Source organism: Eumetopias jubatus, unplaced genomic scaffold, assembly GCF_037043125.1.
Source record: "Eumetopias jubatus isolate StellerSeaLion01/CBP00866 unplaced genomic scaffold, mEumJub1_p1.0 scaffold_1, whole genome shotgun sequence".
Taxonomy (NCBI): domain Eukaryota; kingdom Metazoa; phylum Chordata; class Mammalia; order Carnivora; family Otariidae; genus Eumetopias; species Eumetopias jubatus.
Window position 1 is genome coordinate 148,691,555 of NW_028274807.1, and position 26,070 is coordinate 148,717,624.

Sequence of the window (26,070 nt, forward strand, 5' to 3'; positions counted from 1 at the left end):
TATAGCCTCTGCAAACACCGGAGGTGTATTAGTAGGGGAGGGGAAGTCTTGTCTGTATCTGGCTTTAACTTTGCTCCTCAGAGGGCTCTCCCCTCTTTCAGACTGTTAGCAGATTTACAAATGGACTAGACTGATGAGTATTAGCAGCTGAGGCACATTTCCCAAACTGTTAAGGTCACTGATTTTTCCGAGACAGGTCAGATGAGAGGGTGACTCCAGCACACACCTGACAGGACTCGCCTGGGCTGGCGTGTGGGATGGCCATTCAGGCCGGTGGACTTCCTTTCCAGCTGACTGGCTGGGGGTCTCCCCTGAATGAGGAAGTGGGGAAGGATTGAGCCAGGTGGGGGAATGTCAGGGGATGTGGCCTGTGTGGGGAGCAGCAAGTCTTTTTGCCCTTCACGTCTCTGGTGGTGGTGGGAAGCATCAGGGGCTCTGTTCCGCTCTCTCCTGCCCCACCCCCCTTAAGGGCCTCCTTGATTGCATTCTCGCCGACTGCCCCACGGCCCGTTTTGCTCCCAACCTCCAGTGACCCTGAGCTTGCTTTTTTGTTTTTGTTTTTTTTTTAATTTCTGTTTTTCCTGGAAGCTCTCTGGGGGAAAAATCGGTCTACTCATTTCTTTAGCTGCCCCATCTCTGCCTCTGTTGGAGTATGCGTTTCTGTTTCTTTGTCGTGGAAAGGTGCCCCATCATACAATATACGCCCAAACTCACCCTCTAGGGAGAATGCTTCCCAGCACCTCTTTTCTGGATCCACAGAGGCTACCCTGCTACCTGCCTTCCCACACCTCCTACCCCGTCCCCCCCACCCTGCCCAACCTGCATAGACCTGTCAAGGCAGCCACACTGCTCTCGTCCAATTTCATGGCCTCCGAGTACCACAGAGATGCCTCCCTCACTTGGTCCTGCAGGATGAAGAGATAGCCCAGCTCTGTGGCCACATGGGCATAGGAGGGTGTGGCCATGAATGTGTGCTCGATGAAGCTGCACACCAGCCGTAGAATCTCCTGGTGCCTCCCACACTGCAAGGAATGGACACATGGGAACACGGAAACCAGTCAGTCCAGCCTGTCGGAACAAGGCCACGTCAGAATCAGGAGACACTTCGGCAGGCCTGCTGGGGGCTGCTCAGGAGAGCCTAAGGGCTGCCTGCGACCCACAGCTGGGTCTGTGCAGTCGCCCAGCTTCCAAAGAACCTCATCCACATCTGTGGAACTTGCCTCCAGGCACAGGGCCCTCCAAAGGGCCCATCTCCTGTCTGGCCACAATAATTGGTCCAAGTCACCAAGAAGTTTTTCTAAAACTAAGGCTGGGTCAGAGAAGCTCTTTTGTGTCCCGTTGATGGGAAATGGCTCCGAAGGCTGTGAGCAGTCACATTCCCTGCCAGATGTGTAGAACGAGCAGAGAGCATCAGACACAGATCTGTGTCTCTGCGGGAGAGATGGTGTCCCCATGGCATTTGACCCTATGGTCTGGTTCCCAAGGCCGTGGAGCTACCCCAGTTTTTGCAGTAATTCCTTCTAGTAAATCTTGCTTTGGGGCTGAAGGGTCCGACAGAGACAGATTGTTTGGCAACCTGGTCCGTTTGCACCTGGTCTGGTCAGAGAGGTACAGGCAGGCCCGCCTTTCCAGGTCACTTCCACAGAGAGAATATGGCAGTCGGGCACCCCTGCACCCCGAGCCACGGCCAGGCATGGCTCTGCTGTGTAACAGCCATAATACTGCCCTCTTCCCCCAAATGAGGGACCTCCTACTCTAAAAGCACTTCCAGCCTTGATCGTGCTGGTCTTTACAGTGTCTCTGAGCAGTGTTTGGGCCCAGATACAGAACCTACATGATACAGTTATCGGCCAGAGGCAGGTAGGGGCCACTGGGTATGGGCCACCAGCCGGAGAGGCCAAGTTTGAGCCAGAGAGGGGAGGACAGGGTACCCAGGCAGCTTCCAGGGGGCCATAGCGCTCCCCTTAGGAACACAGCCAGAAGCACGATTCAGAAACCTGAAAAGGACCTTCTTACCAGCCTGCTAATCACAAGAATTTTTTTTAAATGGAGGCTTGGATTTTGAGGCTCTCTTGTCTCCAGTGCCTTAATCAGATTTCTAACATGACTGGTAGCCTGCGGGGGACAAAACAGACAAGGTCAAAGGTAATATATAAAATGGGAGTTGGGCAGAGGTTTCAACCCCAGCATCCCCTGGGAGATCTTAAAATACCCATGCCCAGGAGCCAGCCCCAGAGATTTGGATTCAACTGGACTGGGGTGGGCCCGTAGGTGGGGCTTTCGGGAGCATTGCTCAGCCAAGAGCTGGCACTGCCCCTTTGTTCATGGATTTGTGAAGAGAAGTTGCCCTTTCAGGCCCCCTCCACCCCACCCCACCCCACTCCCCAGCCAGAGCCAGTTGTCACAGTGCCCACACAGCAGCCCACCAGGCCATGGGCTGGCTCAAGAGCCAGGCGAAACCCTGAACGGGGCAGGAATATTCTGCTCAGTAGATGCGGGCAACGTTAGCACTGAGCAGCCAGGCCTGGGGAATGGGGCAAATCCCAGGGGTTGAGGTGGTGGGGGGTGAAGGAGGGGCATTAATGCTAACTCTGCCCCTGGGATTAACCCTCAGGCCAGGCCCCAGGAAGGCCTGCCCAGGGCTCTGGCGATGCAAGGAGCTGAGGACAGGCCCATTCTCCTCATGTTCCTACCCAGAGAGTGCTCTGGGGCCCTTGTTGAGGGTTTCTCCCAAATATGGACTGTACCCTCCATCTCACCCCACCCCACAAAACCCATAGTCTCAGAGCTGTGCAGAAGGAACCAGAAGCTTCCTCTTCCCATCATGAAACCCTAACAGACTCCTGATTTGTCACTCTTTACAGAGGCAATGCTTTTATTCAAAAGGCAATGTTGTGGCTGGAAACACACACTCTTCTTGAAAATAAAAACCTGTCTGGGCATTGAGGTTTTCATGAAGAATTCCAGATGTGTCTGGCTGTTTGAAGACTGTTTTGGGTTTCTCTGGAAAACTACAGGGCTTAGGAGCAAGTCTGGGGCTAGGTTCTACCTGGCCAATACCTGAGCGGTTTCAGCTACTCCTTAAAAAATGGCATTTCCCGAAATCAGGCACTGTTCCAAGTTCTCGCACATGTCATCCCACTTAGTCCTTCTACCAACCTCACAAAGTGGTGAGGTTTACGAATGAGGGGCCCGGGGCTTCTCCAGGTGAACCTGCCCAGCCTCACACAGGTAACACGGGGTAGAGCCAGAATCAACCTCACTGCCCCCGCAAAGAGCAAACCAGAGCAGACCTCCTGACCTCCTTACAGAGAGTAAGAGGTGAGGGAGAAGGGAGGGAGCTGAGATCCAGGGAGCACCCTCCGAGGCCCTGGGGATGCGGACTCTAAGAGCCCTTCCACCTAGGCTGTGCTTGTTTCAAGGCCCAACCCCTAAGTCTTGAAAGAACTTACTGTGGTCATGTTGCCTTCTCTTGCAAGCTCATGCACAGCTAGGATTTGGCGGGCATCGATATTATATTCATCTTTTTCTAGGATTCTGAAATAGGAAGAGGAGACACATGAATTGAGAGTATTCATAGGCCAGGCTAGAATGGTGCGGCAGCCACTCTTGATTGTCTGGAAATATCCAGTCTCCCTTTCTCCTTTTAATAATGGAACTCCCTATCTGGCTGGACTCATGGCTACCCAGAATAAAGACTACATCTCCCAGCCTTCCCCTGCAGCTTAGGTGTGGCCTATGATTAAGTTCTGGCCAATAGGATGTGAGTGGAAGTGCCCCAGGTGACATCTAACTGTATTCTTACAGCCCACCTTCTCTTTCTTCTCTTTCCTCCTTCCTGCTGGCTGAAACGTGGACCATGTGAGCCACATCCTAGGAATGGTAGAGCAGCAAGACAGAAGGAGCCTGGCACCCTACAGAGTTAAGCTGCTGTTCCAGTCCTGGACAACCACCCAGACTTTTACCTGAGAGAGGAATGTCATTTAAGTCATGTGTCTGGGGTGATTTGTGACAGAAGCCTATTCATATTCCAACTATCACAGACATGATCATGGTACTGTCCATGGTCCCACGGTCCCAGGGTGGTGGAGAGATGCTTGGGGGATCATCTGTGGCTGTATGATAGAAAGGGAAGCTTGTTCATGTGTCATTGTGAAGACACAGTTTCCGGTCATACAAACTATGGGGTTTTCAATATTGTTTCTTTATAGGAAACTTCCTATTTTTCAGCCTGTCAGGGATGGCCTTGTGCTTCATAGAGGATTATTCTAATTAACACCCAAAATTCCAACAGGATTGACGAGGCAGTCAACATTCAAACAGTTCTAACCCTTTATGGTGATTCTGAAAGTATTGGGCACCAAATACATTTGGAAACTAAAAAAAAAGAAAACTTTAAAATAACTTATGGACTAAAGAAGAATCAGAATGGATATTAGAAAATTCTTAGAACCAAATGATACTGAAAATATCACATCCAAATGTGTAGATACTGCTAAAATGGCACCTTGAGGAACATGCACAGACTTAAATGCTTATACTCTAAAAGAAAGTTGAGAATGGATGAGCCAGGCATCTGACTCAAGAGTTAGAAAACCAGAGCAGAACAGCCCCATAGGAAGGAGTTGCCAGGAAATCATAAAGAGCAGGCATTAACGAAATAGAAAACAGAGATGTGATAGACACCAAAACTCAAAGCTGGGTCTTATAAAAAAGACTAATAAAAGAAACAAATTAATGTTGATGAAGAAAAATAAGAGGGAATGGAAAAATAAATAATATTAGGGATGGAAAAAGAAACACACCTAGAGGGGGCAGAGATATTAAAAACAATGGGGGCGGGGTGCCCGGCTGGCTCAATCTGTAGAGCACGCGACTCCTGATCTCTGCGTTGTGAGTTCAAGCCCCACACTGGGCGTAGAGATTGCTTAAATAAATAAGTAAATAAAATAAACTTTAAGAAAACATTTAAAAATTTTTTTAAAAAAACAAAACAACAGGGGAGTTCTGGGAACACCACTAGCTGGGGAACACCCCCACGAGGGCAGGCAGTGGGTGTGGGACTCAGCCCACTGGCACTAAACACTGTTCCCTCAGGTAGGGCAGCAGGACCTTGGGCGAGGGAGACTGCGCATACCATGGTTGTGGCCTTCAGCCAGGTGCTCCCAGGATCCTGCTGGCTGAAGGCCAAGCTCCAAAGCAAGCTCTTGACCCAGCTCCTGCTGAGGACACTGGCCAGGTGTCAACTGTGGGACAGAGAAGCCGAGGCCCACACAGGCACTGCATGAGGGGGCCCCTGTGGGTTGAGCAGGACCGAATCATGTTCATTTGCTATCGGGAGCCTCTCTCTGGGACACAGATTCCAGGGATGATCATCAGAGGAATTACCATCCCTCCACAGGGAAGATAGAGGTCTGCTTGTGTTTTGTTTTGGTTTTGAGCTGTGCTGTATAGTAGCACAATTTAGTAATGATTCATAGTGATGACTTGTGGTCACTCAGAAAAAAAATAATCTGTTAACTCTTTTTAGGAAGCAAATGAGTAGCATGCATTTTAGAATTACTTAATAAAAACAGTTTAAGCGTCAGAGTTTAAAGAGATAAGCTTCAGTTATCTAGAAAAGTTCATCCTCAGAAAACCTGGCATCAAACATCCCTCCCCTCAAGTGGTCTTTATTTCTATTGACAATGACAATACTCCAAAGTCACCTCAACTTGGTGTCTGGCTTCCACAAACTCCAGGAACTCCCCAGCTCTTACTGTCTAGCTGATGTGCCCAGCCTCAGCTAAAAGTCTTCTCCCGGTCACCAACGATCTTGCCCCCTGAAGTTTTTATTACAGTGTATCATACCCATAGTTTAAAACAATTAAATAATGCAACAGTCCCTTTATGCCTCCCTACCGCCCCCCCCCCCCATTCTTTAGAGGGAACTGCTTGTTGCCCTGTAACCTTGGTTGCTTTGGGCTCTTTGGGTCACTCCCTCCACCTGTCTCCTAAACAATGTGTTTATACCTCTAGATACGCCCATGTCTTTGTCCATCAGAGGCCTCCCTGTCCCCCCCGCCATAGGATCGCATCACTATTCATACCTCCTCTGTCGACAATATTTACTTTCATGTCTTGTTCCATCAAATACATGATGTCTCCCATCCCCCAGCTCGTAAGATGGGAACATATGAGCACCCTTGGCTTTGCCAAAAAAAGAAAAAGGAAAGCAGCAGCACGCTGGTGTGGTGGTGTCCGCTGACCCCCCGCCCCTCACCTGTGGCCTATTTCGACCGTCTGCTCCCAGTCCTGCCGAGCCAAGGATAGCCGCATCTTTAGGACCAGGGCAGGCAGGAAGCTCCCTGAGGTGACGGTGATCTGGTTCACCACCTCCAGCGCCCCCGAGTAGTTCTGCTGCAACATGAAGTAGGTTGCCTGTTGGAAGCCCAAGAGAAGAGCCTCCATCAGTGCCCAGGAAGGGAGGTCGGGCGGAGGGTGGGGGGGGGGGGGTGTCAGGGTCTCTACCAGAACAGGAGCAGAGCCTGACACAGGGGTGCTGCAGGTCCCCTCAGCTGTGCCAGGGAATCCCTCCAAGCCCCGGGGGCAGGAGTCATCCCTCAGAGTCACAGATCAAAGTTCGCAGCAGGCTTGGCTTCCTGGACAGGCAAGGCAAGGGCTCCGGGGAGACAGCGGAGTCCTAGCAGATGTGGGATACGGCAAGGCCACGTGTGGGCCACCCCTAGGGGGAGACCTGAAGGTGCTGGGCACTTTCCAGTTCCACAAATGGCCCACTCATTTGCCATTCACTTCCTTGAAGCTTATCACTGAAAACTGCTCACTGGGGCCCAGGGTCAGTTCGGGCTTACAGGCAACCCTCTTGATGGGGGGTCGGCTGTGGCACTTTTTCTCTGTCAAGGCCCACTGGGCTGGGGTTCTGGCCTCTGCAGGCCAGTGGGAGCCACCAGGTTCTCCTGAGTGAGCTATGACCCAGGTGTTTGAGGGGCAGAGAGCAATGCTCCCCAAGGACTTGAAACTGGACTCTGAAAAGGATAGCTTATGTTAGACCTTCGATAACCTGCCCTCAAGAGACTTATTAAAAACAAGAGGAGGATTGTTCTAGATAAAGATTTATGCACACATGGGCTCACTGCAGCACTCATTTCTAAGTGTAAACTGGAAACAATCTCTATGTCCAAACAATAGGGGATTGGATTGGCAAATTATATGAGGTCCATACAATAGGGGATTGGCTTGATGGAGCTGTTCAAAATGACATTGGCTTATGACAAAATCTTACAGGAAGAAAAGGAAACCGAATGATAAGATGCCTTATGATTACAATTAAATTAAATAACAACAACCCTATTTCCGTCCCTGTGGAGGGTGCTCGGTGCCCTTCTAAGGCACACCCTGAACTGCATGCATAGAAAAAAGACTGCGAAACACTAAGGCCCTAAAACATCCACATGAGCTGTTTGGAGGGGGAGCATGAAGGGCATCATTTTAATTCGTCTTTTGACTTTTTTAGCCTTCGGTTTTTTTAATGAGTACATATTCATTTTCTAAGAAGATATATACTAAGAGAAGAGAATAAGAGGGCTAGCTTTTCCTTCATATGTTGATCCACTGGGGATCACATAAGAAAAAAGGAACTTAATTTAAATTGAGATCAGACAACACAAACCACGTATCTCCTTTCTCTCATGGCCCACTGAACTTAACAGGTGCGAAGAGAAAGCGTGACAGAAAGAGGACGGAGAAAAAAGGACAGACCCTGAGAAGACCCCATGCAGAACAAGACAGGGGACTCAGACTGAGCAGGCAGGATCGTGAGAGCCAAGCCTGGGCTGCTGTGTGACCCTGACCCTCTCTGGGTCCCCGCCCCTCATCGGCCAGGTGAGGGCCCAAAGACAGAGGGTCCCTGGCTCCAGTGGCCCAGGAGGGATCCTTCCCCTCCCCCCACTGCCCACCTTTCCCATCAGCCCCAGCACATCTTTGCTGTCCTGCATTCCTTGTTCCAGGTACTTGATGGATTTCTTCACGGTATGGGGCTTGTCTGAGGTGAGGTCCACCCAGCCTCGGAGCACATAGCTCTGGGATCAGAACAAGACAGAAGATGAAGTCCTTGGTCTTGCAGAGCCTTGGCCCAGCCTGCTCTCCCCTGTCATGTCCCACCCCTGTCACTCTGCACCCTGAGTCCCCGCTAGGCACACCTACTTGCAGACCCCAGGGCAGCCGTGCTCCCTCCCACTGCCAGGACTTGGCTCTGCTTGCTTCTGTCCCCACACAGCACTCCCAACCAAACCCCTTCCCCTGATTAACTACCTCGAGTCTCTCAAACTCAGCCTAGGGGCACCTTCCTGTCGGAGGCCTTCCATGACCTTCCAGGCTGAAGGTGGGACCTCCCTGGGACCCCCACGGCTCTGCTGCCCCTACTGACATACTCTTACCTGTCTTGTCACTGCCTGTTCACCCTACACTGGGGTCAGGAGGCTACCACGGGCCACTGGGCATAGCCTCTCCTGCTCTCTCCATGCCTTAGCTCAGCACAGGGCCTGGACTGTGTGGGAGGCGGGAATGCTTTCTTGGGGAGTGAGCAGGAGCCATTCTGAGCTCCAGGGCTTGCAGGCTCTGCTCCAGTCTTCACCCAGCCCCTGCTGGCAGATGGGTGGCCAGGCCTGGGAGGTGAGGTCACAGGGCACTTGGATGACATTGCCCTGAAGCATCCCGCATGCCCTAGACCAGTGTTTCTCAACTCTTTCCCATTGCTCCCCTCCTAAGGAGCATTTTCAGACATTTTCCCTAATCATTTCCTCTCCCTCCAAGACATTTTAATATCACAGATACACTATCTGTTTATGCAGTGTGTAAATCTGTGTTCTGTACATAAACAGTAAGATTCTTCTCACCCCCTCCTCGGGGAACCAATTTTCACCCCCTTGAGGGGTGAGATCATCCCCTGCTGAGGTGGAGACTAGACTGAGCCTAGATTGAGGCTTCAAACTCTACCACTAGTCCTGATCCACCACGTGTGAGAATCTACTGTATGGGCCACCACTGATATCCAGCAGACCACTGCAAGGAGGGAAGGTAGGTCCAGTGTAGCCAACTCATCTAGTTTTCCAAAAGAACCAGGAAATCTGGGCTTTTACGTAAAAATCTTTTGATTTCTAAACGTCGGCAACTAATTCAAGATTTAAAAAATATGCAGTACAGGGGCGCCTGGGTGGCTCAGTCATTAGGCGTCTGCCTTCAGCTCAGGTCATGATCCCAGGGCTCTGAGATCAAGCCCCGCATAGGGCTCCCTGCTCCACGGAAAGCCTGCTGCTCCCTTTCCCACTCCCCCTGCTGTGTTCCCTCTCTCGCTGTGTGTGTCTCTCTCTCTCTGTCAAATAAATAAATAAAATCTTTAAAAAAAAAAAGTTTAAAAAACATTTAAAAAAATATACAGTCCAGGCCACAGAACGGCTAACCTGTCTGCAGATTAGACTCCAGACACATCCCAGCGTGTACTCGGCTAAACCCTGAGACAATGTGGGTGGGGGCTCCCATGAGACCTGGGGTCTTGTTGGTGCCCAGGTGCGGCCCTCTCCCAATCCCACGGTGCTCCACGGGAGTAACAGCTACCCCACTCGGATGTGTTTGGGTGCTGCTTTCTACAGCTCTGTCCCCTCGATGCCTGAGGCAGGTACCTCTCTGGAGCTGCTGGAGATCTTCAGGGTGCGGTTGATGTACTCCTTGGCCTTGTCATGGTGGCCCACGAGCCAGAGGAAGAGGCCGCCATAGTAGAGCGCCGTTGCGCCGGCTGTCTTGCGGATTTCCTTCAGGCTGCTCTCAAGCTCCTGAATGGCTTCTCTGTCTGTGAATCCGAGAGGAGGAAGAGGGCGAGTCAGAGGGAGGAGGGCTGCCTGGTCCTGCGGGAGGCACTGAGGGCTGCAGGAGCTGCCTCTCAGAGGCCACTCTGAGCCTCCTTCAGCACACAGCAGACCACATGCCAGCCCGGGGCCTGCAGGCCACGGGAGCCGCCCACGCCGGGACTTGGGTTTGCTGTCCGAGGTTTATCTTTTCTCCCCTGTGCCCAGCAGTCTGCCAAGTAGACAGACCAAACGGAATCCCCTGCCTCAGGCCCACAATCCATCCCGAGAGGGGAAAGAGTTGTTTGTAGTGTCTTGGAATCTTTCCCTGACTCTAGAGAGATGGACATTAGGGGTGGAATTATTTATATCGACTTGATTTGTCTCAACAGGGTCTGGGCAAAGGAAAGCGGGGCATCTTCCCAACTCCTGGGATCTGGAGGGAGGCCCCCTCCCACTGTCATGCTCTTTGTGGCTCCCACTCAGCGGGACCTGGGCACGGGATCTTCTTTAAGGCCCCCAAGGGGAGAGAAGAGAAGCCACTCCTCACAGGCCAACGGCATGTGCTGGCACTGGTGTACCCTCCTCCCGTGGGAACCCCTGCGGGGGATGCAGCTCTGGAGTGGGGCTGTCTTCCCCCAGCGGGGCCAGGCCTTGCTGGGCGTTGCTGCACTCACCAATGGCTTCAGAGCACTTGTGAGCATAAATGAGGGCCATGGTGGAGCACAGGGACACGTCTGGATGATTCCGGATGCTCTCCAGGTTGCTGATGGCATCCTGGATGTGCTCTGCAAAGAAGAGCCCACGTGGTTATGTCCCCAGAGGGCAGGAGGCTCTGTGGCAGACACATGGGAGCCCTTGTCAGAGCTGACTCAAGGCTTGGCACCACCTGGCTTCACCAGAATCATTAGGCTAACAGATCCAAACATCCCCAGTGGCCCAAGTTCCCTGGAGGGCTGCCGACACCATGGTCCAGGCTGCCAGGGGCTGGAGGGCTTGGAGCTCAGATGTACCTGTGAGTACTCGCAGGGACACCTGTGAGGCCGGGATTTGGGGCTGGGGGGTCAGTTCTGAAGAAGGACCTCAGGGCATTCTCAGCTTAGCTGCTCAAGAGCCACAGATTACACTTATCCCTCCATGTCCACTGAGGTTGGCCATGGGCAGCTCAGCCAGCCCCCAGCACACGACTACCTTCTGACTGTCAGTGAGTCAGCACCTGCGGGAGACTTGCTCCTCCCCTGCTCCGGCACCATACCTGCCTTTAGCCATACCTCCTCCTTCCTCTTTCCTGCACTACCAGCTCCCAGTTTCCAAGCCTAGGATGCATCCAATAAGCATGCAGTCATGTCCCCCACCCACTCATTTTCCAGATAGGGACACTGAGGGGCAGAGCTCTCTGATGTCTCAAAAGTCGACTAGGTATGTCTTACAGAGCCACGTGTGGATTAACCTGGGAACCTAGCTACTGAGTATGAGATTCTTCCCTTGGGCACATGGCTGGGGGAAAGGAGGCGTTCCACGTAGAGCCAGAGTGTCAGTGCTGGGCTAGTGTCTGAGGTCAGGAGGCCAACACTGGCAAGTCCTTACCTTCCCTGAGGATCCCGTAGGTTTTAAAGAACTGTAGGACAGGGTCATTGCTGAATTTTTCCAGGCCCAAGGCCGCGGCCTGCTGCACATGGTGGAAGTACTGTTCTTGGCTATAGTAAATGATCCCAGCCTGTGGAGAGGAAGACACCGTGGCAAGAGCCCCAGTCCCTTCTCTCTGTTCCCACCCACTTTCTCCCCTATTCCCTGCGCCTCCTCCGTTCTGCAAAAGGAAGGCGGGAAAGAGAACATTTGGGCCTCATTTTGTTCTTCACCAGCCCCAGGAGTAGCTCCGTTGCAGTTCCCCAGGAAGGAGGAGCTTGGACGTGTTTGGGAATTGTCCACAGATTCTGGGTCAGATGTGATGAAGGATTCAGCTTAGGCTTTGTCTTAGGAAGGGACTAAGGGGAAAGAGAGAGGGCCAATAATAAGAATGGGTACACCACCAGTTAGAGTTGTAAGTTACTGTGGGTGACACACTTGTTGGGAACCACATCAAGGGCTTTACATCCATTATCTTATGCATTATTCTCTCCATATCCTTCACAGTTAAAAAAGCTGAAGCCTATGGAGACGATGCCTTGACAAAGGTCATGCAGTAACAGGGGCTGAGATTTCAAAGTTAAGTCTCACTTCCCTTAAGGTTTGTGGGTGCTGGGTTGGGAAGGAGATGTGGTTGGGTTGTAAACAGTCTTGTGGGCCATATGAAAGAGCCCAGACATCACCCTCAGGGTAATAGGAAGCAGTTGGAATGGTTTTAAGCAGGAGGAGGGATGTGTTCCGATGTGTGTGTGTGTGTGGTGGTGGTGGTGTGGGGACTGCTGGTGAAGAGAGAGCTGAAGCAGAGAACTCTTTGGGGTGTGTGTGTGGGGGGGTAGTGTTTCAGGTGCCTGGGGAGAGATGGTGGTAATCGTGGGCTAGGAGATACAAAGCAGTGTGTTCTGTCAGGTCACTTGTAGGAGCTGACATTTCCTGCTGATAGACAGGACCCGAGGTGGGAATGGGGAAGAGTGAAGGCTGTAGGATCAAACAGTGGTGCCGTCTACTGAGGTGGGGGACGCAGAAGAGGCAGAGGCAGGGGAGGGAGAGATGTTGGCAAGATGGTAGAGATAGGTTTTGGATACGCCGGTCGGGGGGAGCTCGAGGACAAGCCTGGGTGGGAATGCTGATTTGGAGCTCAGGGCCCACGGAGAACACCAGAGGAGAAAGATGCGCTCGCCGGGAACAGTGACGCCAGAGGGGGCCAGGCTCTTCATTAGCGGCCGGCCGGGGACAGCGAAAGGCGGGTAAAGGGGACAGCAGGAGAGGTCGGAGAGGTGACAGGAGAGCAGCGGGGCGTGGGGGTCTCGGGGCCAGGGGCGGAGAGTCCCGGAGGGAGCGGCTTGGCCGCACTCCGACCACGCACCATAAGGGAGGAGTCATCGCAGCTCATCTCCAGGCGCCCGCGGCTCCGAGTCCGGGTCTGGTGGGGCCGCGCGGAGCTGGATTCCCGAGTCAGGGTCCTGGGCACGCCTCTCGCGGCCGGAAGTTGGAGGCGCGCGTCCTTGGAGACGGAGGTACGGGACGGTTGCTAAGAGCGTCAGAGTCAGGGGTGGGAAAGGCAGGCGCCCACGTGACAAGGCGCCGGCAATCGAGCGCCGAGAGGGCGAGTGCGCGCTGGTGGCGCCCGGTTGGGCGGCAGGGTGGGCACGGCGGTACGGGACACGGGCTGCGCCTCCGGGCCGCCGCCATGGGTCTGGGCGCCAGCGCCGAGCAGCCCGCGGGCGGCGCCGAGGGCTTCCACCTGCACGGGGTGAGTCGCCCCCGCCGCGCCGGTGACCTTGGCGGGGCGCCCGCACGGACGCGAGGGGACGTCTGATCGCCGGCTCGAGGGCGTTAGCGGCGGGGTCCCGGTCCCCCGAGCGGCCGGGGTGTGCCTCCTTCCCGGTGGAGGGGGGGATGTGTGTGCCTCCTTCCCGGTGGGGGGTGTGCCTCCTTCCGGGTGGGAGCCGCCCGCGGGAGGCGGTGCCGCGGTTCTTTGGCCCCCGGCCGGTCTGCGGCCGCCGTCGGCCGGGCGCCGGCCCCGAGTGCCAGCCATGCAGGAAGCGGGAGCGTTTCCTGGTCCGGTCGGGCCGCCCGGAATGGCACTTCTCCCGGGTGCAGATTACTCCAGGTCCAGCCGGGACGCACTTATGCACTTAGGTCGTATTTGTGATCTCCTCCTTGCTGGGCCTGGGGAGAGAGCCAGCAAGGCCGAGACCCTAGTTCCCCGCCCTCGGGTCCATGAAGTCGGGGTGGCCAAGTGGACGCCGACTGCCAAGGAGACTGCCGGCGCGCATCCCGCCGTCTTGGCGTCGGACAGGCCTCCGGTCCGGGGCTCGAGGAGCAGTGCCAACTCTCGAGGGAGAGCCTCAGCGGGAGAGCCAGGAGAATGCCGCAGAAGGCACGGGGGTGGCGAGCGTTGGCAGCAGGGGAGGGGCCAGGAGGTCTGGACAAGCAGTTCTGGGCAAAGTGGAGACGGAGCGGGGTTCCTAGAGTCTGAAGGTGAGGAGAGGGCCCACAGCCAGATGGAGAGTTGGGGTGGCTCTGTGTACTGTGGAGAAGGAGGTGAGAGGGGCAGGAGAGTCTCCGAACCCACAGGGCAGCGAGGAAGGACCTCGTGTTCTTCCATGGTCACCGTGGATGGATTGCAGACCCAAGTGTAGGGCGGCAAGCTGGTCCCCTCGGTGCCTGGCTGCTGACGGGAAGGCTAAAGGAGGGGTTCCTAAAAGGAAAGCCAGGTTGGCTTCAGGGCCCAGAGTTGACAGGCCCGGTGTTGGGCGATGGGCTTTCTCTGGTTGGCATCACGGTGAGGCACCTGACATAAAAGGCGGACAGTGGAATGCATCCCATCAGGAGAATCTTCCAGCAGGTTGATGGCAAGCAAAGAAATTGAGGACTTGGCAAGAGGGAGAGGTGGGGCAGTGTGGGGGGAATGTGGGAGAGGGGCTGAGTGGAGAGGTGAAGGGTTTGGAGGTCTTCCATCCACAAAAGCAGGTATTTTTGAGCACGTGCTCTGGCAGGCTGAGTTCTGGGTGCCAGAGATAAAGCAGTGGACGGAACGGACATCGTCCCTCTTCTTATGGGGCCTACCCTTGATTGCTGGCGCGGAGAGAAGGGAGACAGACGAAATAGAAATTTATGGTAGGCCGTGATCAGCGCTGGGGAGAAGAAGAAAGTAGAGCACTTGTGTACAGAGGATGAGTGGGTGCTGTTTTGGATGGAGGGGTCAGGAAAGGCCTCACATCAAGACACCTGGGAAGGAAGGAGTGGACAGTACAGATACTTAGGGGAAGAGCGTTCTAGGCTGAGGGAGGCCCTGAGATGGGTTGCACCGGTTGGGTTGAGGAAGAGCAGGAGATGAGGCTGGTGTGCATCAGTGGGGTGGCCCATGTGAGGAGGACAAGCGGTACAGGATGAGGCCAGATTTTGCAGGGGCCTGTTGGGCCCCAAAGATCTAGGATTTTCTTCTGCCCCGTGGAGCCATCGGGACGTTTTCTGCGGAAGTGTGACATTACCTACTTACAATTTTTAAAAACTGAAGAACACGCGTGCTCTCTTCTATAAATGCTGGCATTCTCACTGTGTGCCAGGCACGTTGGAAAAGTCCCTGCCCTCAGTGAGATTAGAGGTGTGGAGGGTCCCCCCAGGAAATGGTTGTTACCTGTCTGTGCAGGCTCTGGGTTGGACTTCTTGGGGTCAGATTTCTGAATAATGGAGTACTTTTCCTCCTGCGGAAGTCGGTGCTAGTAAAAGGGTTAAATGCAAGGTAGGGCAGGTGACGCAGTCCCCTGGGACCAAGCCAATCCTCAGCAAGTGTCAGCTGCTGTCCCTTTAATTACGTTAAATCCCCTGATGGGGAACTCGGTGGAAAGTGTTGTGAAAGCAACAAGCATCGAGGGGCTGTGGGGTGGAGGGAGCTCCTGTGGTCCCAGGGTCTGGGGAGCCCCCAAAGGAGAGCCGGACAGGGGGCAGCGCTTGTGGCGGGAGCGGGGGTGCGGTGGTGGCAGCCGCCTAGATTATTTCTGCGCTAGAGCCCTAGTGGGCAATGGCAAGGCCCGGGGCCAGGGCAGTGGAGTACAGCCAGGGGACAAGGTCACGGCGGAGGGTGGGGAGAGGGCCGCGGGATTGGAGGCCTGAGCCTTTGGACCTCAGTAATGATGGAGGGCAGCTGCCAAGGAGTAACTGAGGAGGGCAGCGGGCTGGCAGCTGGGTGGCTCTGGCCTCAGGAGCAGAGGGAGGCAGAGTGGCATGAGTAACTGTCCAGTGGCTTTCAAAAGACACCTTGTCCCAGCTTGCCCATGAAGAGAGAGGGGCAGGGCTCAGAGCTCCCCTGTCGCAGGCCAACTGGGACTGGAGTCGGTTTCTGGGCTCACTGTCGTTGGAAGCCATGGCAGCCTCTGGGGGTGGCAAGCAGGGGCTCAGTGGGTGGTGACCTAGCTAGAAGGGCGTCCTAATTCCGGGGGCGAATTAGCCTGGATCCCAAGGCTCAGGGCGAGCTCTCCTTCAGCTTGGGGAATCCAAGACTGTAGGGGCTGGTGGGTGGCGGAAGAAGCCACAGGGCCTTCCCATGGTGGAGGCATCCAGAACCTGAAGCCACATGAGCCCTCTGTCCTCTGGGTTGATGCCTGACCAGCAGGACATCAAGTGCTCACAGCCAAAGGCCTGAGGGTGTGGGGCCCACCGCAGGGTCCGGCCCTGGGGATAAAGGCTGCATTGTTTGAGCAATGCTCTGTAAATGGGGCCTTTGAGATGGATTTCTACCCCAGCTGGGAGGCCTGGTTGCTGTGTGTTTGGGGACAGCAGTGAGTTCCGGAGTACAGGGTTGGAGGCCCCCTTGGGCTAGGAGCCGTCCCACACAGTAGTGGAGACTAGGCTGTGAGGCGGGGATTCGGCCCTGCTCGCGGGGCTCCCTCTCACAGGGCTCCCAGCTTGGGCTCTTCCCTGTCCCTTGCGTCTGCTTCCCTCAGCCGCACTCCTCAGCAGCTCCCACGCCTGCCCAGCTCAGCTTGATTTGTCACCACAGGGTCTGGGGCCCTCTGGCCTCTGGCCACAGACTGCCCACCCTCTCTGTCTTTCTGAGCACCGCTCTGGTTCCATCTATCCTGGGGCCCTGCCTTCCTGTCCACATCGAAACCTTTCTGGCAAACCTGCTGGCTTCCCAGTGGCCCCAGCTTCCCCACAGGCCTCTGCCACCCTGTGTCTGTGTGGTCTACTAGAGGCCCCCGGAGCTGCCCTGGGCTCTCCTGTGAGGCATCTCTGGAAGCATGATGTGTGGGTCACGATCAGACAAGAGCCATTTCCTAAAGAGGACGGTCTTGCCAAGGATGGAGCTACCCTGACAATGCCCACGTGGGGCCTGCCTGGAACAGTCGTGCAGTGCCCGGGTCCTGGCTGGGACAGCGGAAGTGGTGATGGACAGTCTCTGACATTGGGGGTGGGGGGGTTTCTTGGGGAGTCACAAGGCTGGTGCCGTGACTGTGGCCTCTGCTGTGGGACAGGTGCAGGAGAACTCCCCAGCCCAGCAGGCGGGCCTGGAGCCCTACTTTGACTTCATCATCACCATCGGGCACTCGAGGCTGGTGAGGCTCCCCGTGCTACCTGCCTGCCGTGTGTGTGTGTGTGTGTGTGTGTGTGTCACTCGAGGCTGGTGAGGCTCCCCGTGCTGCCTGCCGTGTGTGTGTGTGTGTGTGTGTGTGTGTGTGTGTGTCACTCGAGGCTGGTGAGGCTCCCCGTGCTGCCTGCCGTGTGTGTGTGTGTGTGTGTGTGTGTGTGTGTGTGTGTGTGTGTGTGTGTGGCGGTGAGGCTCCCCGTGCTGCCTGCCGTGTGTGTGTGTGTGTGTGTGTGTGTGTGTGTGTGTGTGTGTGTGTGTGTGTGTGTGTGTGTGTGTGTGTGTGTCTCCTGTCCCACAGCAGGCCCCACACTGCTCCTGCGTCCCTTTTCTTCTGGAGGGAGGCCCAGCCCATCTCTCCTCCTTCTAGGCCTGTACTCAGCTTGACCGGGGCCCTGCCCAGTGCCCAGCTCTTGAGCTTTCTGGGGTGGAGGGGCAGTGAGGGGGCTCTTGGAGCTGGCCACAAGGTCTAAGGGGCCTGCCTCTTGGGGCATGAGAGGTGTCAGGGTGGCCAAGGGGCTGCTCAGAGAGTCAGAGAGGGGCAGCCCTGCAGTGCTCTGGACCAAGCAGGCTCTTTGTTCTCTCTGTTGTATTTTCCGGGGGGCTGAGGGAGGCGGGTTTTGTGGTGCTTAGGGGTGATGGGGTTACGGTGGTCGGAGGCCCAGACCTTGCCCTGGCCCACGCCCACACAAGACCCTGCTGGGGCAGCTGGTCTCCTGGGCCCTTCCCCATGTCAGACCCAGACTTGTCTGAGGGGCCCCAACCTGGGGTGGAGGTGGGGCCCTTGGCGTCAGCCCCACTGCCCCCGCAGAACAAGGAGAATGACACTCTGAAGGCCCTGCTGAAGGCCAATGTGGAGAAGCCCGTGAAGCTGGAGGTGTTCAACATGAAGACCATGAAGGTGCGCGAGGTGGAAGTGGTGCCCAGCAACATGTGGGGCGGCCAGGGCCTGCTGGGGGCCAGTGTGCGCTTCTGCAGCTTCCGCAGGGCCAGCGAGCACGTGTGGCATGTGCTGGTGAGTGGGCACAGGCTGGGTGTGGGGGGGCGGCCGGCGGCCCAGGGGTTAAGGGTGGGGTGTGGGGGGCATCTGGGCAAGGCCAACAACCAGTGCTCCTGGGAGAGGGGTCCCTGAGGGCCACTCATCATCCCCTGAACTGTGCACCCTGCTTGTTAGCCAGGCGACTTGGGGCACCTTCTCACCCTCTAAACCTTGGTTTCTTATTTTGAGGGGTGGGCTACCATCTACTGGAGGGGTGCTTGTACTGCCGGAAGGCTGCTGCTGCTGGTCTTTATTGATCCTGTCTTTTCTGGTAGACTCTATGGTATTACCAGAATCCAGTCATTTCTGGCAGGTCCCCTGAGAGCCCCTTTGGGCCTTGGGCGGGTGCCTGGGGGCTGGGTCTTCCTGAATCTCAGTGATTGAGTTGTCACAGATGTTGCTGTCAGTGTCTGTTCACACACACACACACACACACACACACACACACACACACACACACACACACTCTTTGATGGTGCCCCCGATCTGAATGCTCCCAGGGCTTGGTGGAAGGAGGGTGCCCTGAGCTGGAAATGGACTGGTTTGATTTCTAGCCTCCTTTATTGCTCACTAACTTCTCGTGGGAGACTTCTCAACCTTTCAACCTTCCTCGGTTTGCCCATGAGTGCAGTGGGGGTGATGAGGCAAATCCCTTTGCATTTCTCGGGGAGACTGGGAGATTGGGAGTGGTAGAGTTTCCCAAGGGAGGAAATGATCCTTGTACCCAGTTCTGCTCACTGCCCCTGCCTCCAGCCCCTAACACAGGGGTCTTCAGCCATATGCCTGCCCCAGTAACAGCACAATTGGGACTTACTGTGGGGCCAACCTGTGGTTTTCATTCTTTACCTATATTCTATTTTTAATCTTCTCAGCAACCCTATGAGGAAGTACTGCATATCCTCCTTTTAATTGTGGGGAAACTGACGCTAGGGGGTTAAGTATTTGTCCACAGTTACAGGCTAGAGGTTGGTGGAGTCAGGATTTAACCCAGGTCAGATTCCGGAGCTCAAGGCTGTGAGCGGTGCTGTGGTGCTGCCCTCTGCTGGGCAGGCTGTGCACATGCGGGAGGTCGGGAAATGAGGGAGTGGAGTAGGAGTATGGGCTTGAGGTCCTGACCTGGAGCCCAAGGACAAGTGTCCCGCTCAGTACCTAGAGAGGCAGCCCCCTCCAAGCACCAACCCCCCGCAATCCCCAACTCGAGGAGCAAGACGGGTGGTTGGTGATTCTTTCCCCAGGACGTGGAACCTTCTTCACCTGCCTCCCTTGCTGGCCTGTGCCCCTACACAGACTATGTGGTTGGCTCAGACCAGATCCTCCAGGAGGTGAGCAACCTTTGGTTTGCCCTCCCCAGGCCCCCCTGGATAGGGTGTGGAGATGGGTGCTGTCGATGAGAAGGGCCTCGTTTTGTCGAGGCCTCCAGTTCCAGTGCTGGGAGTGGGGCTCAGGCGCTGGCTTTGTCGTAGTCCGAGGACTTCTTTACACTCATCGAGTCCCACGAGGGGAAGCCCTTGAAGCTGATGGTTTACAACTCCGAGTCCGACTCCTGCCGGGAGGTGACTGTAACTCCCAACGCAGCCTGGGGTGGAGAGGGCAGGTACTTCCTCAGTTGGAGGGCGGCGGGGTGGGGGCCCAGTAGAGCCCTGGCTGGATCTGGCCACGGGACATGGACGCTCCGAATCCCATGGTGGGGTGGCAGAGGCAGGGCTCTGGGTCCAGGGAGCCTGAGGATGACCACTGGTCCAGGAGGCACCCTTTCTGCCCCTCACGGCCAGGACTGGGTGGGGTTGGCAGGTCTAGGAAGGGCTATGGGACAATCCCCTGGATTGAATGTTTCTGGACTTCGGCAGTCTGGGCTGTGGTATTGGCTACGGGTATCTGCACCGGATCCCAACCCAGCCTCCCAGCCGCCACAAGAAGCCACCCGATGCCCTGCCACCTGGTGCCTCGCCTCCTGATGTCCCGCCACCTGGACCCACCCCCCAGGACTCTCCTGCCCCTCCTGGCCCAGAAATAGGCTCCAGGCAGGATGACTACATGGAGGTACGAGGGGAGCATCTGCCAGTGTGGGGAAGGGGGAGCTACATATGGGCAAAGGGGCCTGGCACCTGGGAAAAGACGACTCAAGGCTGCTGTCACCAGGGGCCCATTTGTGGAGCCGTTGGGAGGCTTTTCTTGCTTCTGGGACCCAGCGGAAGCAGGTGGTCCCATCCTGGGACAGTGAAGCCCACTTTGGTTCTCCTGCCACTTGGGTCTGGAGGTGAGGGTAATGGCAAGGCACTAGTTGTCATTTTCCTTTCACGAGTGGGAAACGGAGGCTCGGGTGCGCAGAGCCTTGTGCTGTGCCTCAGTGAGTCTGTGGTAATACTGGGCCAGGGGCTTGGCATCCAGAGGCCTCTCGTGCCCGACTTTAGATCCCCTGTAGGGGAAGGGCAGGTCCCCACGGCTGTTTGCTCCGTCACACAGAGCGGTGCTTCCATGGCCAGTGTGGGCCGGGGTTGGACTACTCTGTCCTGACTGCCCCTGCCCTGTTCCCTCCTTCTTCCCTGGCCCCCGTAGGCTCTGTTGCAGGCACCTGGCTCCTTCATGGAGGGACAGCTTTCTGAGCCTGGGAGTCCCAGCCATGGTGCTGCAGACGTTGGGGGATTCCCACGTCCCATGGAGATTCCTCTTCAGCCTCCCCCTCCAGTGCAGCGTGTCATGGACCCAGGTAGTGAGCGGGCTCTGGAGAGGAGGCTAAGGTGCTGAAGTGGGCCCCAAGTTGAGGGTGAGGCTTCCGTGGCAGCGCCAAACCTTCCTCAGACCTGCTGCCGCCTCCTAGCTCATACATGCCCAGATGGTTGCAGATGAGCTGGTCCGGGGTGCCAAATGGGGGCGGGGACTGCAATCCATAGAAGGGAAGCGGCCTGCTCAAGGTCATGCAGCAGAGTGGGGACAGAGCAGGGTCCAGGCCCTCTGCCACTGTGCTGTTCCTTTTCCTCAGCAGCAGGCAGTGGGGAACATTTTGGGGTTGGGCGGGGGCGCCCCCATGGGCTCAGATTGCAGTTTCAGGCCGGGCCAGGTGCCCTAGGAACAGGGCTGAGTGAGCCCAGGGTATGGGCCTTCCAGGAGTCTGGGTTTTGTGCTGGCGAAGACTTGCACCGTTCCCCTAGGCTTCCTGGCCGTGTCGGGTCTCTCCCTCTTGGAGAGCAGCAGTGCCGGTGTCCGGCCCAGCCTGCCCTCAGCCACAGAGCTGACCCGCACAGCTCACTCAGCCTCCGGGCCCGAGGACGTCTCCAGCTGCGGTTCTCACGAGCGTGGCGGTGAGTGGCCCACACACCTGCGGAAGCTTTCCAGGAGGGACCCTGCGTTGTTGGCAAGGCGGCCCTGAGTTGCTCGGCTGGGTGGGAGGCTGGCTTTGGGTGAAACAGAGCCAAAAGCTCCCTTTCCCCATCAGTGCCTGGGGTGGGAGTCGGGGGGGGGGGAAGTCAGTGGTGGCTGTCCCAGGCCACGCTGGCCCGGGGTTCTGCAGGCCTCCTCATCCCCTCCCTGTATGTTTCAGGTGAGGCCACATGGTCCGGATCAGAGTTTGAGGTCTCCTTCCCGGATAGCCCAGGCACCCAGGCCCAGCCAGACCACCTGCCTCAGCTAACCCTTCCTGACAGCCTCACCTCTGCAGCTTCACCAGAAGAGGGGCTGTCTGCTGAGCTGCTCGAAGCGCAGGCTGAGGAGCCGGCAAGCACAGAGAGCCCAGATTTCGAGGCAGAGGCTGAGGAGGCAGCCAGCCAGGCCCAGCTCTCCACCCCCGAATAACGCCCTTGGCTGTGTCGAGGCCCCTGATGGCATTTTGTGAGGCCTAGATGTGCGGAAGCAGCTCAGGCCACACTCCATAGCCCAGCCCCTTGCCTGATCCCGGCCCAGCGTGCAGCTTCCTAGGCAATGGCTCCCAGGATGTGCAGGGACTTCTGCGGCTGTTGGGGGGGGGGGTGCGGGGCTTGTGTCCACATAGACCCTACTGGTGTCCAAGAGATGACCTCCCAGCGTTAATTGTGCCTGATGGTCCTGGCTTTGGGGAATCGGGCACTTGTTTGAGAGTCTCAAATCCTTTTGGGGTGGTGGGAGGCTGGGAGCAGCACCCAGATTAAGTTTTACAAGAGCTGGGGTAGGAGAGGAAAGGACTCTGCTGCTTGGGTGGGGCAAAGAGCCTCAGTGGGTAGGGAGAGGCGGCCGTGGGCCTTGGGGAAGGGCATCTATTGGCCACGTACCCTTGAGTCCAGTGCTTGCTCCTGCTCTGGTCACTGTGGCTGCCCAGGAGGCAGCAGGGTCCACACAGGGTCGTGTGTGCAGATGGAGTGAAGGAGGAAGGGACAGGTCTGGAGTGTTCGCCTAACACTTGGCAGGGCATGCTTTGATTCTTGCGCAGCTCAGCTAGCCCTTGGGGACTCCCATTACCATCTCCTCTGTCCTGTGCCCTCAATCTCTATGCTACCCTGCACAGTTGGCTCCGGCTGGCTGACGTCCGCCAGTCACAGCCGGAGGAGAGAAGCAGTGACCTCGTCCCCCTCTCCTGGGAGAGGAGGGTTGGAAATTCCAGGCCCGTCAGCAGACTCACTTGTCCTTGGACCACGATGTTTCTTCTTCCCCAGGGCCTACACGCCACAGACCCAATATCCCTAGTGATGACTCCTGTCAGCTCCCCAACTTCTACAGCCATCTCTTCTAAATAGATACAAGGCATCCAGGCAGCCCCAGTGGTGAATACAAATGGCAAATTTAAGCTCACCGTCCTAAGCAGACTCTCAAAGCCAGTCCTGACTGGATCTCTTTACACACAGCTCCCACCCTAAGGGGGAACAAGGGGCCTGGACAAGAGTGGGTAAGGGCCATTCCGTTCTTTCCCAGAGTATGGAAGGAGGCTGTTCCCTCCACCCCCAGGTACCCGGAGAGATTAGGACTAGGCCAGTTCTTCTCTCCCTGGTTCCTGCAGGAGGAGGAGGAGGGCTCCGTGCAGGAACAGCTCCTCACGGCCTGAAGTCCCTCACCTGCCCACTTCTTGCTGATTGCCACGAAAGCCGCCTCTGGCCTTGTCTTCTAGCTGCTACCCAGTTGGAAGTCCCACCTTTGCCGCTCGGCCTGTAATGTGTGCACTTAACAGCATTCAGAGTTCCGTTAGGCCCCCAGGACGAGGACTGTGCTCTGGGGCGCACAGACCAAGTATACGCAGGGAAGGCCCCCAATGGGCAAACACTTCGAATTTCTAGCACTGTGACTACAATTTGAAGCAAGGCCTTGTCAAGCCTACCGTGGCAGCTGATAAGCCTGCCGAACCCGGGAGGCATTGTGTCTGAAGCCAGGGCTGGAGCTGGGTTCTGGGATTGTCTGGGAGCCCAGTGTGCGCCTGCAGGGATCTAGGAAGTAGAAATGAATCACCACAGGATTCTTCTGAGGCCAGCTTCCCTGAACTGCAGCCTGGTAGTCTGGCCCAAAGTCACCCTCACCCCAGGATTCTGGCTCTTCCCTCCCTCACTTTGACACACTCCCTGCCCTAACCAGGGGGATAAAATGGGTACTGATGCTAATGACTGCCAGGGTAAACATGGAACCAGAATTTCTCTGTAATCTGCTATGAAGGAAAATGACAAGTGAAAGAAATAAAGGTGTACTACACTTTGAAATATTGTAACTAAAGCCTTTATTCTATACAACTGTGAAATACAGATTTTTACCCTTTTGGCATTGCAGACTGTCAAATTTTCTGGAAACTGTTACTGGTTTGACTGGAAGGGAAAAGAAGAGAAGCATGCTGAGGGTCAGATCTATGACAGGAAGGGAGCGCAGCCGCCCCTCAAGGCTCGGCACACAGGGCAAAATGGCCCAGCAAAACGCATTCTTTAGCCCAAGGGCCCCTCCTACAAACACAGCGGAGGGCTGACAAGTGAGTTGTAGGATGTTTTTTGTTTTTGCCATTAATTCACAACTATTGCTAAAAAATGTGCACCAAAAGTGCACTGTTGTATCCAACAGATAGAAAGGATTTTTAAAAAAAGAAGCCGGCTGCTCTCTGTGTAAGGGGGAAAGACTCATTGGAAATGTGGCACATCTTTGCTCACTTCTTCCAAGTGCTGGAGGCAGTGACCTGTCCACTTTCCAAAGGAGGCTGACCAGCAGTGAGGGAACCCTGTCTCTACAGTTGTGCAGGTAAGAATATCTCAAATAGAAAGGTCTGGACCCAGGCCCAACAGCTGCCTCCAGCTGAACCTGTGAAGATGTAGAAAAGAAAAAACCTTCCCCACTCCTTCCCCGTCCCTGCAGTTGTGGGGACAGACCGCACACGAGCTGGGGAGGCAACTGGACTGGAATAAACTGCCCTCTGAAGGCACTTGTGCTCTTGGCTTCCTACAGGAGGCTTGTCTTAAAGTAGTTTTACGGCGGTGGACCATTGTTCTATTCTGAATACAAATGACCTTGAGGAGAATCCAAATTATTTTTTTTCCTGCCAAAAGTTGAAGTGTTTATCCCCAATAAGTTATATTCTGTACAAGAATCAAATGATTCTATGAAAGCTTCAGATTGTTAGAAAGAACAACGAAAAGAGCTCGATACAGGTACCACAACAAAAACCTGCATATAAAACTGGAGAAAACAAGTATGTATACTTCCAGGATGTGAATATCAAGTTAACTCACTAGGATATCCTTTTTTCTCTGACACCGTACATTTTAGGTAGCATTTAAATGAAGTGAGTATCTCCTTGTGGTCTTAAGTTGCGATGGTGTTGCACTGCTCACCCAGAGCACAAACCTGTGGCATCACGTGGCTTGGCCGCTTGACAAAGCTGGACACGTGGGGCAGGGAAGGTGCTGCACCTGCCCGTGGCTGCCGCACAGCTGGGGGCACTGTGGGGGTGCGGCAGCCCTGGGCACTGCTGGGCATACTCCAGTCTGGCGGTCCAAGTGCTATGGTCCAGCACCCAGAATTTCTACAGGTCTTCCTAAAAGAATGCATCTGAGATGCAATATTAAAACAAGCCCAACAAGGATAATTTATTATGAAATGGGCTGGCTCTGGAATTGTACAAGAGCAAATTCCTATTAAAAACAACTGTCTTAACTTGTTTGTTTTTAATGACCGACTTGGAAAAAGCCTTCATAGGTGCTGCATGAATGGAATGTACTCTTAGAAAAGCTACAGAGCATGTGGGTTTGAAGTTGAAACACAGTGACAGATGTGGCTCTACCTATGTGTCTCTAACAAGTGCTAACAAAGATAAGGTCCTTTGAAACGAAAGGAGGAAGCCAAGTCTGCTGGCCTGCCGTCCGTTCTCTGTACATCTCACAAGACACAGTGTGCTTGTGGGGTGTTCTCGCATTCTCTGCCTCCCTGGGGACAGCTTAATCTACACGTGGAGACGTTTCTATTTTACATTGCAATTAGTCATTTCAACTGAAAGAGAATCCCTGTCCATACCAAATCGGCCATTAGAAGTCTTGCTCCCGTTGGGGCTTGGTGGGCTTCCTAGGACTACTCTCGGGGCCATAGAGGAAGGTCAGTAAATGAATACCCAGGAGCGCTCGCCCACCCCTCACGTGGACTTCTGACGGTAATGGAGGGTGAGGTCACCACCACTCTTCCATATGAAGTGCTTCACTGTTCGGAGGTCCATGTTTGGATCTAAAACCTGAACAGCAAAAAATAAATAATAAATAATGTCAAAGCCTCTACTTGGAAATATCCAAGACCTTTACTGCGAACTTAAGGACGCTCATCGGGCGATCTAGCTAGCTAGTCCTCCCACCCGTGCCTGGTGGCCTGCTCCTGCTGGCAGAGACCCCACGCACGCAGACACGAACGTGGGCACTGAGAGACGGGCGGCTGGTGCGGCTAGGCCAGAGATCCCACCTTCGGCCGTCCCTCTGAGGAAGTGCCTCGAGTGCATCTTTATCTAAAACAGTTCCCCCAATGCTCCACCCACCTCCGCTTCACATCCTACACCAACACGGCAG

The 26,070-nt window shown here is 55.3% G+C and overlaps 3 protein-coding genes across 9 annotated transcripts in view; 1 reads left to right on the forward strand and 2 right to left on the reverse strand.

Moving 5' to 3' along the window:
- The window catches only part of TTC21A (tetratricopeptide repeat domain 21A), a 30,034-nt gene extending 17,179 nt beyond the window's left edge, over nucleotides 1–12,855 (reverse strand). For 2 of the 5 annotated variants that reach the window (XM_088021392.1, XM_028107023.2), the window contains exons 1-9: nucleotides 12,829–12,855; nucleotides 11,427–11,556; nucleotides 10,517–10,627; nucleotides 9,678–9,844; nucleotides 7,956–8,078; nucleotides 6,263–6,420; nucleotides 3,453–3,537; nucleotides 2,017–2,115; nucleotides 830–1,022 (exon numbers count right to left, since the gene is read on the reverse strand). In XM_088021392.1, coding sequence (XP_087877518.1) covers nucleotides 830–1,022; nucleotides 2,017–2,115; nucleotides 3,453–3,537; nucleotides 6,263–6,420; nucleotides 7,956–8,078; nucleotides 9,678–9,844; nucleotides 10,517–10,627; nucleotides 11,427–11,556; nucleotides 12,829–12,855 — 1,093 coding nt within the window. Of the gene's footprint in view, nucleotides 1–829; nucleotides 1,023–2,016; nucleotides 2,121–3,433; nucleotides 3,538–6,262; nucleotides 6,421–7,955; nucleotides 8,079–9,677; nucleotides 9,845–10,516; nucleotides 10,628–11,426; nucleotides 11,557–12,828 lie in introns of all 5 variants that reach the window. The other 3 variants (XM_028107022.2, XM_028107021.2, XM_028107024.2) reach the window with 2 other exon arrangements.
- A 205-nt stretch (nucleotides 12,856–13,060) lies between these two features.
- On the forward strand, nucleotides 13,061–23,742 carry GORASP1 (golgi reassembly stacking protein 1). The gene is made up of 9 exons (XM_028106993.2): nucleotides 13,061–13,215; nucleotides 16,943–17,023; nucleotides 17,864–18,067; nucleotides 19,327–19,413; nucleotides 19,555–19,685; nucleotides 19,939–20,131; nucleotides 20,648–20,798; nucleotides 21,241–21,390; nucleotides 21,630–23,742. Exons 1-9 carry the CDS (start codon nucleotides 13,153–13,155, stop codon nucleotides 21,878–21,880), a joined length of 1,311 nt encoding a protein of 436 aa, XP_027962794.1. The 5' UTR covers nucleotides 13,061–13,152; the 3' UTR covers nucleotides 21,881–23,742.
- The window catches only part of WDR48 (WD repeat domain 48), a 44,119-nt gene continuing 41,784 nt past the window's right edge, over nucleotides 23,736–26,070 (reverse strand). For all 3 annotated transcript variants that reach the window (XM_028106992.1, XM_028106991.2, XM_088026683.1), the window contains exon 19: nucleotides 23,736–25,745. In XM_028106992.1, the coding sequence (XP_027962793.1) occupies nucleotides 25,650–25,745 (96 nt within the window). In that variant the 3' untranslated portion in view covers nucleotides 23,736–25,649. The remainder of the gene's footprint in view (nucleotides 25,746–26,070) is intronic.

Bases quoted from the DNA above. Each gene is read 5' to 3' on its own strand.
- GORASP1 (XM_028106993.2), top strand. From the start codon at position 13,153: ATGGGTCTGGGCGCCAGCGCCGAGCAGCCCGCGGGCGGCGCCGAGGGC. The intron at 19,414-19,554 runs GTGAGCAACCTT...GCTTTGTCGTAG, and splicing joins CAGACCAGATCCTCCAGGAG to TCCGAGGACTTCTTTACACT. The intron at 20,799-21,240 runs GTAGTGAGCGGG...CCGTTCCCCTAG, and splicing joins GCAGCGTGTCATGGACCCAG to GCTTCCTGGCCGTGTCGGGT.